This window comes from Camelus ferus, chromosome 1 (assembly GCF_009834535.1).
Source record: "Camelus ferus isolate YT-003-E chromosome 1, BCGSAC_Cfer_1.0, whole genome shotgun sequence".
Taxonomy (NCBI): Eukaryota; Metazoa; Chordata; class Mammalia; order Artiodactyla; family Camelidae; genus Camelus; species Camelus ferus.
In genome coordinates this window covers 4234858-4252218 of record NC_045696.1, presented here as the reverse complement: position 1 = coordinate 4252218, position 17361 = coordinate 4234858, and the positions used below count along the sequence as shown (strand labels likewise).

Genomic DNA, 17361 nt, shown 5'->3' with positions numbered 1-17361 from the left:
ACTGGGGTGATCCAAGGAGGTGGAAGGGGAGAGAGAGGAACACAGCCAGCTCCAGGAATATTCTGGAAGTAGATTGATAGGACACACAGACTCCTGCAAGTGGAGGCAGAGAGCACGGGAAGGGAACGAGGGAGCTTGGGCATTGGGGGTGGGGATGCTGCTCACCAGGGTGAGGAAGAAAAGGCCAGCCTAGTGAAAACAGCATTTGTGGCCTTGTATCTGAGCACCCCTGGGCAGATCCCTGCCTTGTCCCAGCTGCTGCCGGTGCTGCTGACACGCGGTCACGTCCATCACCTGCCGCAGGACCATCCGCTGTGCACCAGGGGACTGACCGCTAAATACACAGTGTCCATTCTGGAGCGTGTGCACATCACTTCTGGGCTGCGTCCAGACTAGCTGCAGTGCGGAGACTTGCAGTGAAAGTCTGCTGGGGAATCCGATGCGTGTCGTGTTTGGCGCAGTGAGGTATCTGAGATGTCAGCCCCGCAGCGAGAAGAAACGTCACATTGCCCCTGTCTGAGAAATTGAACCACCCCGAGGTGCCAGGAACCACTTTGGGTGCATCACACATACATCATCTCCTGGACCCCTCAAAGTGGCACTCTTGGCGGCCCCCCCCCCCAGGGACCACCCTCCCTTACACCGAGGCTCAGAAATGGTGCTTTACGCCGCTTCCACAGCGGGTAGGAGGCTAAGCCAAAGTTCAAATCCAGGTCTAAGAGACAGCAAAAACCTTCCTTTTTTCATGCTCCTCTGCTTTGGAGAAAGTACAGGGTGTGTCCTGGGACCACAGGTAGGAAATGAACTTGAAACCAGCCTCCTGTGAAGAGACATGGTCACAGCACATTTAAGGGCATCAGCCATGGGTCTGTGATAAAGCCTCCCCCACCTCAGAGATCCAGCCTCTCCGTTCATCCTAAGAGGGATGGGTTGTTTGAAAAGTTTGACAACTCAGACGGGGGCCACCCCTACCTCCAGTAACTGGCCTGTTACCCCAGTGACAGGTGTCAGCTGCAAAGGTAGTGGCAGCTCCCATGTCCAGAAGGATTGATTTCAGGGTGACTTTTAGTTTTCTAAAACAGAGACACCCACACCAGCCCTCCTACACCCCCAACCTCCCCAGCCAGTCCTAACCTGCCAAGCCCTAAGCGTTCAGGAAAGCCGTCACCACGTTCGGGTCAGGCAGCCAAGCTGGTGCCCGTCCTCTCTCCAGCAGCCGCTTGGCAGCTGCGGTCTTCCCAGGAGCCAGGGAATCTGCGGGTCTCTGGACTGTGTTTTTCTAGTAAGAGCCCCGTCTGTAAGAGGGAAGCCCATGTGCACACATGCATGCACACACACACGCACTCACACACGCACACGCATACCCCCCCTCCACCCCGCCCCTGAACGGTGTGTAATTAAGCCCCTGTCGCTGACTTCTGTAACAGCTGTTTGGGTTAAGCGGAGCCCTTGCAAAATGATTTTTTTTTCTTCCTTCTCTATAAAAACAACCTTAATTTTAGAACGTGGAGAAATGGCGTGTGGCAATTATTTTCACTTCCTTCAACAAGACGTGTTTAAGTAAATGAGATTCATTTCCACCATCGAAGCGCTGAGCAAACCTGATTAACAGGATCAGTGCCTGCATCACATGTGGTAACTGTGGGCAAACAGCCCCGTGCAGCTGGGCCGGGGAGGATCCCGCTGCTGGGGGCTCCGCTTGCCGGCAGACTTCAGCAGATGGGCTGCTAATGTAATTAGGAATCGTTGTGTTAAACGAGCTGTTATTTAAATGATCTGCTAATTTTCCTATCTATTAACCTGCTGAAAAAGAGGCAGTGATATCTGAGACATCTCAGGCTGCTGTCCCTGACTGGATGCCTAAACAGTGCTGCCCTTTCATACAACCTTTTACCTTAGTCCGGCAATTAGCAAGTGGCTTTCTGTGGGGCTGTTGCCCAATGCAGAGTTTAGGAGGGACAGCGGGAGGTGTGCACTAAGTGTCAACTGGGTGGCGAGGCTGTGGTGTGGTAGCTTGTTCGAGGGATGTTGGACTCTGCGGGGCATTAGGCAAGGTCTGTGTGAGCCAGCCTTCCCTTGTTCCTCTCTACCCTGAGACACTGGTGGGGACGGGGCAGTGAGGCAGCAAGGAGGAGAAGGCTAATTCAGGGCCTCCTATGGGGCCTCCTGGGAGGCAGTGCAGGGCTGTCCACCTGGGGATCAAGGAGGTGGAAGCCTTCATCCATCAGCTGTCATGTGGGGGGGTTCAGGGCTGTTCCCAGGAGCGAGTGCTCACTCCCTGGCCCTTCAGGCCTGCCCTGGATGCTGGGAGAGCCCCCGCAGCTGGCGTGAGTGCCAGGCATGTGGGGGGCACCCTGCTCATCCCCTCCCTCCTAACTCTGGTTAGCTTTGGATATCTAAGAGGAAGCCTGTGACTGTTGGAGACAGCAGCTGGGAAGTTAAGTTAGCCACCCTCGCCAAGTCTAGAAAAGCTAAATGAAGTCTGTGCACAACCGTAGCAGGAGTTTGGCTGGGTGAACTCCAGCTTATTGGCAGGTTGGCCGCCTTTGTCAGCTTTCCACGCCTGGGCGGAGCTCATGCCTGCTTCTTCCCCACCTTATGGTGATTAGCGAATTCCTATTAGAGGCAGTCATTAATGGAGACAGTCCTAAAGAGACTAAGAAAAAATGGTTTGCTCTCAAGCAACTTACAAGCTCATTGAGAGGAAAGATGTGCACTTTGGAGAAATGAGAGGCCAGAAAAGATATCAGGCAACCAAGGGGCCAAAACTCAGGGCACGACTGTCAGGGGAGAAGAATGAATCAGGGCTGAAGATGAAAGGCCTTTGGAGGGCGTGAGACAGCCTGGGTCTCAAAGACAGCAGTGTCTGTGGTTTGTACTTACCCTCTGCTGCCTGGCAGACAGCGTGAGAGGTGGCTTCCAATTATGTCAAAACAAAACGAGGAACATGAAACCCCACAAGGTGGGCCACTTTAAAAACAAGTAAGCTTTGTCCAGGCAGAGCAAGGCATGGTGGTGAAGTCTTGACCGTCCCCAAGAATGTTCCTGAAGGAATTTTCCTGGAGAATCTCTTAGATTCGAATTGCTCCAGAATCAGCCATTGGGATTGTTATGGAGTTTATGTCAACAGCTGACCTCAGGTTTCCCTGCCTCCCGCTGAAAGTTGCATGTAGGTCAGTTACCTGCTTCCTAGATGAGGGAGCAGAGAGGCAGGGCAGGAGAAGGACTGCCCCGCACAGGCTCGGGCGCGGTGGACCGCCACTTGGTCCCAGACGCCGCACGCTCCGTCACTGCTCAGCAAAGTGAAGAGCCATGGTGACATGAAGACAGGACTGCCCTCCTGACACGGAGATACAGCTGTTCATCTTTGAAAGGTATCTGGTTCCCACTCACTAGTAATTTGTGTGTAACGGCTGTCCTCGTTTCGTGATTATTTTATAAAATCCCATTCTGCAAGTTTGAGTGGGACTGCTGGAATTGGAGAGTATTATCAAAGAGGCATCTTTCAAAGAAGAAAGTCTTCGTTTGAAGGATAATAGAATTTCCACACATTGTCCTTCTTGTCCTCCGGAAGCGATCATCTAAGGTCTTTTGCCGTCTCCAAGTTATGAGTATAATTGGTTGGTGTACCGTGCAGGTTGCTTTTATAAGTGAATAAACACATTCTGTTTCCCTGGAACATGCAGTCTCTCCTGTTAATCCACCTTCGGTGCAAGTCTCTTAGTCCCAGCTTTCCCCTTTACTCGGCGACTGCCTTGGGCGCTGTCCAAGGTACTGATGGGTGAGGCCCATAACTCCATGTTCCCCCCACCCCACCCTGCTCTCACGGCGGTGCCCTGTGCTGGGGTGTTCTAGGGAGAAGAAAGGCTCCAGTGTGAAAATGATGCATCAGGCTGGGGACGTGGGATTCTCAGGAACAGCCTGTTAGGTGTTTCCAAGAGCACAGTTAGAGGAAGGAGGTGTCTGCAACAGAGACTGAGAAGGAGGGGCCGTGGCGAGAAAACCAGGAGCTTCTGAAGCTTCCAGGAGGGACTGGTCAGTGGTGGACGGTGCTGCGTGCAGGCCAGACCACATAGCAGAGCGTTCGCAAGTGACCATGGGTTAAAAGCACGGAGGTCCTTGGTGGGCTTGGCCGGCCCTGGAGGGGTGAGGCAGAAGCCGCCTGTCAGCAGACTGTGGAGAGAAAGGCAAGAATTGAGATGAGGCAAGCCCACTGATGCTCGGCTGTGAAGAAGCAGTAGCTCCAGGAAGAGTGTTTGGGTTTTGCTGTTTTTAAAAAGTGGACAGTAAATGTGTCCCATCAACTCCTGTGATTCCAAACCTCTGTAGGTCTTATGGTTTGGATCATGGGTAGCTTTTGAGGACAGGCAGGTAGGCACTTCGTACTTCGCTGCTGGGTTCTTGGCTCTGTGGGCTGCTTGGTGTTGGGAAGGAAGTGGGGCTTCCACACCCCCCACCCCGGCATTTCTGCATTTCTTGTTGTCAAGCGAGGATGCTGTTCCTTACACTGCTTCTGAGTCATTTTCAGTTGGGTTTCGAAAGTGCAAAACATTTCCCGAATTCGAGACTATGTATGTATTTTCAGTGTCCCTTTATGGGGCTGAACGATGTCCTCCAGGGTTGGACTGTTGTGTCTGCCTGGAGTGGAACCCGAGGAGGCAGGAGATGATGTTGGAAATCCCCAGGGTAAAGGACTCAGCAGGTGATATTGTGCATGTGGAGCAGGGCGAGGTGGCCAGGAGGCGCCTGCGCTCTGAGCCTTCACATGTCACTGGCTTCAGGGTGGATCCTGTAAAGTTTATAGGACAAGTAACTGCATTTTTTTTCCCATTGTGGTTGAGACTAGGACTTGCAAAAGGGAAGCTGTGGCCCTGGCAAGAAGTCAACGTGAGAAATGTCTGTTTCCAGGTCATCACACAGAAAAAACTGTTGGCTCGTTTGCAGCTCAGACGTTCGTTACCTGAAGCCCAACTCAGAGGCTTTACTGCTCCCTGGAAATCCATTCCTTGCCCAACTCTGCGGCTGCTTCGTTTATGGGGCCATCTCTCTCCTCTAATCATATGCTCTAGGAAGAGCCGGGGTGGGGACCAGCTTGGCCAAGCCATGACTCCGAATTGAATCTTCTTGAAAGCTGATTTCTGTTGAAACAGCTGGAGAAGTCTGCTGGTGCTGAATGCCTGGGCACTTAGAAGTCCTCTGTGTCAAAGAATGCCGTCTGTGTTTTGGTGTGACTTTGTTTTGTGTCGCCTGCCTCTGTGAGGGGGCACGATGTGCAGTGTGGCAGAAGTGAGGACAGGGGTGTGTAAGGGGACTGGGTCCTGCTGTGATGTGGAGGCGGTGGGTGGAATTCCACCCCGAGGAAATGCTTGCAGAGAAAGTCCCTGGTCACCGGAGCCATTATCCCCAGGAAAGGAGTCCTGTTTGCCTTGCCCGTGACTGGCTGTGCAGCAGCCTCCAGTATGTGGAGCGCTAGCTGGGAGCCCGGGCTGCCAGGAGGCCTGGCCTTTCCACACGCATCCTGCTGGGCTGTCTCCCAGTGAGACCCCGGAAAGGCTTGTAAAAGCAGCATGGCGTCCTTGTGCAGGATCTGCAGCTTTTATTATTCGTGACTTTCAATGACTGAGAAAAAGTATTTCTCACCAGTTATGCAATCGGGTATCTTTGGGGGGGGGCGGGGCTGATGTGTCTTATCTGATTGTTTCACACACTTCTTTTAAAGGTTCGAAATTTCCTGATTTGCCCCATGAAGGAATTCTGTTGTTTTTTTTCCCTTTCTTCTTCACCTCTCTACTATTTTCACCCAAGCAACTTTGAAAGCTCATCTTGCCTTCAGGAACCATTTAAATCCAGGACATGGAAACCGGGCTGAGGACGCAGGGCCCTGTGAGTCACATGGATTATCAGGTCAGCTGGGACTCTGTCTGCTGGCAGGACAGCAGCCTCAGGCTTGACACACAGCGTTTTGGAACTTTACTTAAACGATGGGTGAGGTTCTGGACCTTGCTGGTTTCCCATCACCCCTGTGTGATGTTGTGACTTATATGAACAAATACATCTTTATACAAAGAAATCTGTATTTGATCTTCATCCCCACTCCGGGCATAGGGCTCCTGAAACCCTTGGAAGTTCCTCAGCAACAAGAGTGATAAAGGTCTTTTGTTATTCAGAAAAAGCCCCTTCCTGGCAGCCCTGAGTTATGCCAACGAGCTGGCTTTTGGAAAGGCCCTAAGGATGGGGAACCAACCCTGAGACTAGAGATCGGGCCCTTCCAGCTTCATTCCCAGGGAGGGGAGAGCCGTTGGAGGTTAAATCAATCACCAGTGGCCAGTGAGGTGATCAATCATCCCTGCCCATGAGGCCCCCAGAAAACTACGTGGCAGGAGTAAAGCAGAAAATGTGACACAGGGCGTCACTGGATTAAGAAAAACACGTAGCCGTGTTACTGAACTCAGGCTCAGCTGTTCACAGGGGAGAGGGAAGCATGGCAGGCGAGGCCAAGCTGTTTGCCCTGAGCCGACGTGACAAAGCCGCCGTCCACTGAGATGGGGACATCTGTGGGCTGCAACAGGTTTTGGAGCTGGGAGTTCAGTTCTGGATGTATCGGACTTGAGAGGGTGTATTTGTTTCCTGCTGAAACAAAGTACCACGAACTGGTCTGAAAGAGTACAAATTCCTTCTCTCACAGGAATTTGGGAGGCCAGAAGTCTGGAATCGGGGTGTCAGTGGGGCCACACTCCCTCTGAGACTCTGATTAGAATCCTTCCTGCCTCTTCCAGCTTCTGGGGATGGCCGGTCACCCTTGCGGTCCTTAGCCGGCAGCTGCATCTCCCATCGCGCCCATCGCTGCCTCTGTCGTCCGGTGGCCTTCTCCCTGGGCGTCTGGTCTTTGCGTGGCTTGTGCCTCTTCTTCTAAGGACATGGGTCATGTTGGATTAGGACCCGGCCTCTAAGCTCATCTGAGCTCGAAGACATCTACAAAACCCCTGCTTCCAAGTCAGGTCACCTGATGAGGTCCTGGGCATTTAGGACTTCAACATATCTTTCTGGGGACACAACTGAACCCGTAACAGATGGCTATTCGACATCCAGGTGGGGGTGTTGAGTAGGAAAAGCCTGGAGCTTAGAGGGGAGGCCTGGGTTGGAGATGAAGCTTGGGGAAGTCGTGGGCACATGGAAGGTGCTTAAGGCTGTGAGACTCGATGGGGTCACCGAGAGAGGGAGTGAGGCTGGAGCCCAGAAGTGGTGCCAGAGCTGAACCCCCGGGAAGCTGCAGCATGTGGGGGAGATGGGAACCCCAGCAACGAGCCTGAGATGGGTGGTTAGAAGTGGAGGAGGAGCACTAGGAGAGCGAGGGGTCCCGGGATCCAAAGTGAAGAGCGCGTTTCCAGGAGGAGGGAGTGAGGGACTGAGTCAAATTCGGCTGATGGGTTGAGTCAGAGGAGGCTGGAGAACACTGGGTTTGGCCCCCCTGCGGGTCTTGACAAAAACTACAGCTTCCCTGTTGATGGGATTATCCTGCGTGAAACCTTGAGTGTCCATCTCTGGGGCTGTATTTTTCGTGTTCTATGTCTATTTCTAGAAGATTTCTTTATTTGGTAAACAGTCGGCTATGTGTCTGGACTTGGGGTAGAGGCTGAGCATTGAAGGATGGATACTAGACGCCTGGACCTCCCCATGGACACGACTGTTTCTGGGGAAGATGGGTGAGACAATTAAAAGGCGCTGCAACAGCTCAGTCTCACTGGCCACTAGGGAACTGCACATCAAAACCCCAGTGAGATACCATGCCACACCCACTAGCATGGCTGTACTATAAAAGACTAATAGCACCATGGAGCTATTGGATAAAATGGACTATTGATAAATGCTTGTGGGAGAGTACAGTGGTACCTCTACTTTGGAGGTCTGCTTGGCAGTTTTTTAGAAAACATTAAAAATCCATCTAGCCCAGGACCCAACAAGTTTCACTGTTAGGTATTTACCTAAGAGAAATGGAAACTACGTCCACAGAATGACTTGCACAAGAAGGTCCATGGCAGCCTTAGTCATAGCAGCCTAAAACTGGAAGCCACCAGATGCCCATCAAGAGAAGGATGGACCAGTCGTGGTATTCCTGCAGGGGAACCCTACTCAACGGTGAAGAGCACCTGTACGCAGGACAACATGAGAAAAGCCCAAAGACATACTGAGTAGAAGCCAGACCCTCCCCTCACCAGCCCCCACCCCCCCAAAAAAACCCAACACGCATGATTCCATTTAAATAATGTTCAAGAACTGGTGAAACCAGTCCATGGAGATAGAAAGTCAGAAAGTGGTTGCCTCTGAGGAACAGGAGGGATTGACTGGAAACGGACATAAGGGAACCTTTTGGGAATAATCAGAATTGTTGTATTTTGGTTTGGGAAAACACCATGTCCAAACTCCCCAGTGGAAAATCCAAGATCTTGCATTTTTATTGTATATAAATAACTCACTAAAACTAAAAAGAAAAAAAATACCTGTGACAGGTGTTCCCCAGGTGCTTACCAACTGCCAGGAGGGGGCCGGGGAGGCGTCCTGGTGGGGAGGCACTGTTGAGTGAGGATTTCTGAGTGACACTGGAAAGGCAGGAGGAGGGCCACCAGCCAAGTGACGACCCCAGCCACAGTCTGGGGTGGGAAGGGGCTTTGCCTTGTTACCAAGTACCAGGGACTGAGAAAGGAAACCCCAGTTATTTCGCTGAATTTATCTTCTTTTAAGGTTTGGCATGTATCTGAGGCAAAACTGGTTCCCCCTCCTGTGCGAACTTCCTAATGGACTGTGTTCAGGGTTCAGTTTTGTAACAGTTTTTTCAATAAATTTCTGATCGATAGAAGTTTTTCCAAGTAGTAAATTGTTCTTGGTACTTCATTTTTAGAAGAAGTATTCAGGAGTGTAACCTGATGGTTTCTGTGTTTTTCCCTAAAAAATAAAAGCTGCAGATACTCGTTGACACCGGGAGTAGCAACTTCGCGGTGGCGGGAGCCCCGCACTCCTACATCGACTCGTACTTCGACGCGGAGAGGTGAGTGACGGGTCCGCGCCTGGCGTGGCAGGTTTGGGGGCACCGCAGGAGCCCTGCAGAAAGCACCGGGAAGAAAGCAGCCAAAAGTCTTATTTCATGTCAAGGGAGACGTGTACATGTGCGTATCTGTGATTGTCGGTGTGTGTGTACGTGTGTGCGTATGTAGGTATCTGTGTGCACATGGCGGCATGTGTATTTGTGTATATGCGTATATAGTTGTGTGCACGTGCAGATATCTGTGTGCACGTGCGTGTGGTGGCGTGTATACTTGTGTGTGGTGCACATGTGCGAGCATGTGTACGTGCACGTGTATACGTGTGCATTCGTTCCAGATGAACATAGGAGGGTTCTCCTAGTAACCTTGGTGCATCCTCATGAGATCTGTTCGATGCAAATCCAAGTCAGACAGGAGCCTTGTCATCATACTGGAGTTGCAGGGAGCACATGACCCTTTGCTGTTTCTCGAGCCCCTCCAGTCCTAGCATGGAGGTGGGCTCCAGCAGGGAGGGGAGCATTGGATGTGAGTGTGAGACTGTTGTGGGCGGTGGCTTGGAAAGCCACGTTTGCATCGCCCCAGTGTTCAGTGGGGTCAAGGTGGTTCACAGAAACCATTTCTATGCAGGCAGATGTGCCTGGAGAGAGAAATCCATGACCCATTTGGAAAGGATGTGTTGTGAGCACACAGCGTTCAGGCCTGAGACGGGGCTCCGCAGTTGTAGGCGGGGTTGGGAGAAAGAGTGGAGCCTGGATGGAGGTCTCTGGAATGAGGCCAGCTCTGCACAGTGCAGGCCTGGGACCCTGGGCCCCGGGGAGCTCTGGGTGGGCCCTCAGGAGAGCCACCGGGTCCTTGTGTGTGTCACTGGTCACCTCTGGAGGAGCCCGTGGGGTCAGAGTCACTGTCGTTGGTACCTGTTTCTGCCTTAATGCTCTGCGCATTTTAACTTCCCATCTGTTGTGACGCTAAGGTGTGGACGCCACAGCTAACACAGGCAAGCTGACACAGACTTAGCCTTTTAGGGTCAGGCACTGCTACATCACACTTCCCTGCTGCAAATCCTTGTGTCTTTCCTTTCTCGCTTTCCTCACCCTCAATCTTTTGTTTGGGGGAATAAACCCCGACTTTAGTTGGGGAAGAAAAGAAAGGACACACAGGAGGGAAAGTGACAACTGAGAAGCTTCTGAAAGTCCTGTTAATGAGGCAGGATCTTTTACACAGAAGCGCCCGCCTACCTCCTCCCTGTGCGTCTTGGTCTCCGTTTTGGTGGCACAGAGAGGAGTGGTCCCCTGGGAGTCCAGCTGGAGGGGAGTGGGGGCTGGTGCTCTGTGGGCCTCCGGGGCTACCATGATATATGGTTGGCCCCTCCTTCAAGGAATCAATGGCTTAATGTGGGACTCAGTGTGTTGACCACCTTTTATCGTTGAAATTCCCGATGGAACTCCCGGTTGCGATCAAGAGGCCGACGTGCACCCTGAAGTTCCTGGTGTAACCTCAGATGTGTGTGAGATGGGGCAAGGGGTGTGCAGGCGGGGGAAGGAGGTTGGCTTATGATGCACCCACTACCCTTGGCCTGTTCCCGCTCAGACTGTGGTTCATCCAAATCCCCGGCCCCAGACAGCCTCCTGCCCTCAGTCGCTTCATCATGGAACCAAACCTCTCTTTATTCATGTAGCACAGGAGGTCCAGGAGCCTAGAGACTGGCCCGAGTCCAGGCTGCTAGGCCAGCAGGTGCAAAACTTCAGTCCTGGCACCCCCTGTTTGTAACAAGTGCTTTGTAATGCCTTGAACTATGCAAAGGTAATATGTCACCAATGTATGTAATTCTGAATGCCCTGATGCAGTATGGGAGGGTGGGGGGATAAAAGAAGGCAATTTACAGGTGATCAGTACCTCAATATGTAAGCACTCTGGGTAGGAGACACGTGAAGTCGGGGGGTGTGTGAGGCTGTGAGCATCGACCTAACCATGCAGCGCCCAGCACAGACTGATAAAATCTGATTAAAACTGACTCCGACACCCAGAGCAGCTTGGGTTGATGACATGATTCTTCCAGATGGGTGAAGACTCTTGGTAAAGTTTCCCCCCAAAGTATCACCTTCCCTCAATGTGCACAATAGTTACATTCCGGGAAATGCCATGTCTATTACACTAGGTGAAGAATGTGTTGGTGGCAGAGCAGTCCCAGCTCTGCGTCTTTCCCACTGCAAGGCTCTTCCCAGACCGCACACTTACCCCGCCTCCCCACGCCCACCGCGGGCTCTGCCTGCCGTCGAGGAAGAATAGACATCTTTGGAGCTCAGGTACATCTTTAACGGTTTTCCTCCGCTGGAGTAATTTTGTTTTCCATCACACATCTGTAGACCTGTGATACAAATGGGGGGGGAAAAGTGCAGGACAGTCAAGCCAAGTTTGGGTGGGTGTACATCTACTCTATAGATTTAAATGTGCGAATCTAGTGCCGTGGGTGGTCATTTCCTCCCCAGCAGGTAAGTGCTGGGCTTTGATAAAGGTCGGAGTGTGCTTTTCAACCCCGTCATCCTTTTGCAGTGCAGATGCAGTTATTGAAACTTTCAAGGGTAAATAATAGTCCGTGTTACAAATGCTGGATGCGGTGTCATTTAATATGTGTACAATATTTAATCGGGGCGGTAGACACCTGGGTGTCCTCCTCATGTCTTCGACTTTGCTCGTTGTTTGCCTGAATCATGGTTTTCTTTCAGCCTTCAGTGGGGCCCATCCTTACAGCTTTCCTCCTGGCCAGGTTTGGCTTCGGGTGGCAAGTGGCTCCTGTCTTTCTTATTTAAAGACTGAGCTTCTCTGGTTTCTTCACACCTGATTTAATGTGAAGGCTCCTGGGAACCTCCCTAGCTCCCATGACCACTGGGCCTGCCTTCCTGCTAACCCCACAAGAGAATTCAGGGGTCCCTCCCAGCTTGAGCGCTCAAGTTTCTCATCGAGTTCTCCTTTTGTGAGCGAATAAAAAGAGATACAGCGGAACCTGCCAGCCTGAACCCAGGACCCCTGCATTGTCGGTTTCTTCCCAGTGGCACTTCCGTCATTCAGACCTTGACCTGCCTTCCTCATTTGCAAGTATTGCTGACATTTACTGAGTCCTCATGAAACTTGACCCCCTTTGGGCCCCCAGCCCTGGTACTGCCCTTCTTTTAAGGAGATCAGTGCTTCCACGGGGCTATCAGATTTCTTCTTAGCTGAATCAGATGTGAAGCCTCACATTTCTGAGTTTTAGGAAGTTCTGTTCCATCAACTGCATTTCTACTAACATATGCATGTTGCCGGTTAAATACTTGGTTAGATTTATATTAACCTTTCTTTCTTTCCTTTCCTCTGTTTTTTCTCCATGCTTCTCACAGGCTTTTGTTAACACAGATTTATTCTTATGACGATACAAATGATGAACGTAATTTCCTATGTCAATTATGTACGATTAATTTGTGTGATGCTTTCAGCGAACTTCCGCATTGGCCTAAGGTACACCGTCCACCATTGTGTCTGATGGAAGCGGAGAGAATGTCCTCACTTCCTTTCTCAGTGTTTGACAAAGGTTTCTTTTCTGAGCCGTGGCTCCTGCCCTGTGATGTTCCCGCATTTGCTTGTTCCTCTGATCTCTTTGTTATAACAAGGCCTCCGGTTGGGCTCGTCAGCTGCTGAGTCAAGTCCCGCGTCTCTGGGTGTTCAGGCTGAACGCTTCCTGGAACATTTCCCCGTAATTGGAGGTTTGACTTGGGGCTCTTTGACAAGATCTCTTTGATTTGTGGAATGAGCCGTCAGGCTACCGTTAGTCATTTGTGTCCCTTTGTCCCATCAGGAGCCCTCTTTTCGTGGTGGTGAATGTTCCAGTGAATTACTATATAGCAAAAAGACAGTCATGTAAGTTTTTTCAGATGTTTTTCTTCTTTAGGCAGTAAAATAGCCCCCAGCAGATTGACTTGATGAGAGACTCAATGTATTTATCCCCCTGACCTCATACTAATCTATTCAGGAAATTAAGCATATCTTCATTAAAACATCTCCTCCTCCTGTACTGTGTCTGGGGCGAAGCCCACAGAGTATCTGTGGCAAGGGAGCCATTTCTTTTCCTCAACTGATGCTGGTAAGTAGAATTGGAATATTAGTAAGTTAGTAGGTCGTTTCCTTAAGGAGCTGGACCCTTGAGGCCAAATGTCTCACCTTTCCGTTGACTGACCATTGGACAATGCATGGAGCCTCCCAGCACCTGCCTGTCCAGGAGGGGGCCCTGCCGTGCTGGAGCCACAGCGGTCGCCGCTGCCGAGGATACTGGGAAACCTCCGGGCTGAGCAGGCTGACTGAGCATCCCTGGGCTGTCTGCGGGCCCTTCACTCTGGCCACTTTCAGACCTCACAAGAGTAAGAGGGGTATCTGGTCACCTGGTCGAGGCCAACCATCCTCAAAGATAGACTCCAGACTCTGAAATGTGCAGAAGAGCCCCAGGCACGTCTTGGCAGAGTTTCTCAGGAGACTCGGCATTTCAGGGGTCGGATGGCTTCAGAGAAACAGAGCCGACCCCAGGATTCAGCTCTTCTGACTTCTGCCCTTCCACTGTCTGACTGTATGTTCTCTGAAAGCAACATGAGTTTCTTTAAAATAATAACACGTTCCGTGGTTCTTTGCTCCTCAGTTCAATTGATTTCACTTTTTGATCCTGCATCTCCCGAACACTCTTATCAGAGGCAGAATGTCTCCTGAATTTGGTTCAAAGTGGTTTTATTGCTGTGAGCGGACTTTTCCCGGGCTCCCCACATCCTTGATGGATGGCTTTCTGCATACCCAGGATGGACACTGCAAGAAGCAGCCAATCTGGGGTTTGCTCTCGATGTAGCTAATTAATGTGCAGCGCAATCGAGAGCCAAAGCATTTTAGTGCCAAATGCACCAAATGGAGAAATGCACTTTTTTTTTTTAAGCCTGGCACTGGGGAGTAAATATTAATAACTCTGAGAGCTGCTTACGGTTCATCTCTGGGGTTTTTGCTCTTTGAGGTTTAGTTCGAGGAGCCCAGGGAGTATGAACTAAGAATTACTTTCTCTCACATTATCTAGAACTGCGCTTTCTGCAAGCGTAGCTACTATTCACAGGTGGCAATTAAATTTAAATTAATTAATGTTAAATACAAGTTCAGCTCTTTAGACAAACTAAAAAGAACGGACAGTCCTTGACTTATGATGGGTCAATTTAGGGTTTTTTCCACTTTACGATGGTACAAAAGCAGTCGTGCTCAGTAGAAACCACACTTCGTGTTTTGGATTTTGATCTCCTCCCAAGCTGCTGATATGCAGGATGATTTTGTCCAGTGATACCAGGTAGTGGCCGCTGCGGTTCCCAGGCACCCACGCAGTCACAAGGGTGGACGACAGATACACCTGTAACCGTGCTGGCCCCAGACCGCATTGTCTTTCACTCTCAGGACAGTATTCACTAAATTACAGGAGATAGTCAGCATGTCATTACAAAATAGGCTTTGTGTCAGATGATTTTGCCCACCTGTAGGCTCATGTATGTGTTCTGAGAGTGTTTAAAGTAGGGCAGGATGTGAGGTAGGTTAGGTGCATTGGATGCATCTTTGACATCGATATTTTCAACTTATGATGGGTTTATCAGGATGTGACCTCGTCACATGTTGAAGATCTTGAATCACATTTCAGGTCTATAGCCACCTGTGGCTACTGTGTTGGAAGCATCAATAGAGAATATTTGTCATTGTAGAAGTTCTGTTGGACAGTCCTGGGCTAGAACCCAGAAGAACTCTGTTTTTTTAGAAATGTGAAGGCCCCTCTCTTCCCCTGACCATTGTAGCCAAGTCATACCCAAGACTTGCCTGTCTTCATGGAGCTTGTTGGACTTCATAATGAGGAAGTTTGGGATAGTCAGTAAGAATAAGTCTATAGGAACATTTTCTAGGGAAAAAATTCTTACATTTTCTAACACCAGCTCATAGATTGACTAAAGGTAGCAAGTGATTGGATAATTATAATACTAGCAGCTATTTTTGTTGTGCACCTGCTGTGTTCCAGGGTTTTGTTCTACATGGTTGACAGCATGACCTCTTTTCATCCTCAATGTTAACCCAATGAGGTGTGGAACTGTATTTCCCCCACTTTTCAGCTGAGGAAACTGAGGTGCAGAGCAGTTAAATAACTTGCCCCAGGTTGAAGTCGTGTCTGACCCCAGGCAGTGTAACTCCAGCTGCCTCACATCTGTCTGCAAATGGCACCGATGTATCCAGGATGTTTGCCCGTGAGGGAAGCAGCAAGTAGATCAGTGCACCATAGAGGACACGCTGAGATGCTGATGAGTCTTCTGTAGGCTGGACAGAGTAAGAAGAAGACAACTTCTCAAAATCAGATGTCTTCTGTATAGCACAGGGAACCATGTTAATGTCTTATAGTAGTAACCTATAATGAAAAATAATAGGAAAACGAATCTATGTATGTACAAGTATGACTGAAACATTGTGCTGTACACCAGAAACTGACACATTGTAACTGACTATACTTCAACTTAAAAAAAAATCAAATGGAAGACAAAACAACTTCTTAAAAGAAAGGCATGCTACTATAGCGTGCTTCGGGGGATAACGAATAATCTAGATCAGGAGCTGGCAAACTAGGGCTGACAGGCTGCATCCAGCCTGCTGTCTGTTTGTGTGAATAAAGTTTTATTGGCACACAGCCACACACGTTTGTTGATCTGTATCTGTGGCTGCTTCTTCAGGATACTTGCAGAGCTGGGTGTGGTTGTAACGGAGATCACGTGACACCCCCCCCCCACCAAGCTGAAACATTTATTGTCTGGCCCCTTTACAGGAAAAGTTGGCCAACCCCATGCTCCCTGATATCCTCTAAGCCTTTCAAAATAATTAGCCTCTTCCATTAACAACAGTTTGGTGCTGAACTTGAGGAATGACCCTGAATTGTCAAAAGGGACTGACAATTCAGTCTTTTCATTGCTTTTCAGCGTAAGTGTGTGCAGCCCCTGCTGTGTGCCAGGCGTAGCTGCATTGATGCTGGCACTAGAACTTGGCACTAAAACACCAGCCCTCAAGCGCCTGCATTTCAGTGCCCTCATTGTGTGCTTTATATGTGTAATTTCTGATGGGTCCCTTAGTGGTCCCTGTGCCTGGGGTCCATCCACTCTTACTTTTTGGTCTGTGCCTGCCCTTATTAGAAAATATGTGTGCAGAAAACGTTCACTTAATGCTGTTCTCTCTTGAAGATCATGGTGGAGTTAGCCAAAATAGTAAGGAAACATTAAAACTAAACATTCTTCATATTTCATATCCCATGATGGAGTTAGAATAAATTAAATTTCTCCAAAGTGTGTCTGCCAGACATTTTAAAAATAACCTTTTTTCTCTCTGATGATAAAATTTATCTATGCAGAAAATATGGAAGGGCCCAACCACAAGAGTGAATTTCCCTCCACAAAACCCCACCATCCAGAGGTAGCACTGTTACTATCTGAGTGTAATAAATTTGCTTTGAAGAAGATTCTGCCAGATGTACAAATGTTTCTTTGACCTTAATTTTTTCCTGTCACTGAAAATGTTTTAGTCAACAGCGTTTTCAGTGCTACATAATATTCCACCATTTGGATATACCATAATTTACTAAACTATTTCCTTTTTACTGGGCATTTAGATTGTTTCCATCTATTTTCTGTTATAAATAAAACATGAATTTCTGTCTGCAAAATGGACATTTCCGTAGGATCTGATTCTCAAAAGTACAATTATCAAATTAAAGACTGTTAACATTTTTAAAGCTTATGATATGTACCCCAAAAAAGGTTATATATTCTCTGACTTCCTGCCTAACTCCAAACAAGACCACACTAGTTCATATAATCCTACAGCAAAGACTTATTAACATGTATTAATGTTCAGAGATTTAATCTTAAAACAAAGTGAAGTGAAAACTGCAAACAGGAACACGTAGCAATGATCTGTTTGCTGATTTGACATTTGGCTTAGAAACTGCATAGTTTTCCTAAGGAGAGCATGGTTGGAATGCCCACATATTTGCCTAGATTGTTCACTGTGTTCCTTTCTCTAGTCTGACAAAGTTTTCAAACTCAAATGAGTGTAAGAATGACTATAGGATTGGACACCCAGGGCCTTGACATCTGCTGTTCTTTCTCCAGGATGTCCCCTCCACAGGCAGCCATGTGGTTCCTTGTCTTCATCCAGGTCTTACACAAGTGTCATCCTTTCAAAGAGGCCTCAGTGACCCACAGGGCCCTTGCCCTCCCCTCCCCCAGCTCCCTTCCCTGGACAGCTCTTCTCC

General features: G+C 49.4%; 1 protein-coding gene across 1 annotated transcript in view; it reads left to right on the top strand.

Moving 5' to 3' along the window:
- The window catches only part of BACE2 (beta-secretase 2), an 82208-nt gene that overhangs the window by 24803 nt on the left and 40044 nt on the right, over positions 1 to 17361 (top strand). Inside the window, exon 2 of the mRNA XM_032462364.1 lies at positions 8955 to 9043. Within this exon, the coding sequence (XP_032318255.1) occupies positions 8955 to 9043 (89 nt within the window). The remainder of the gene's footprint in view (positions 1 to 8954; positions 9044 to 17361) is intronic.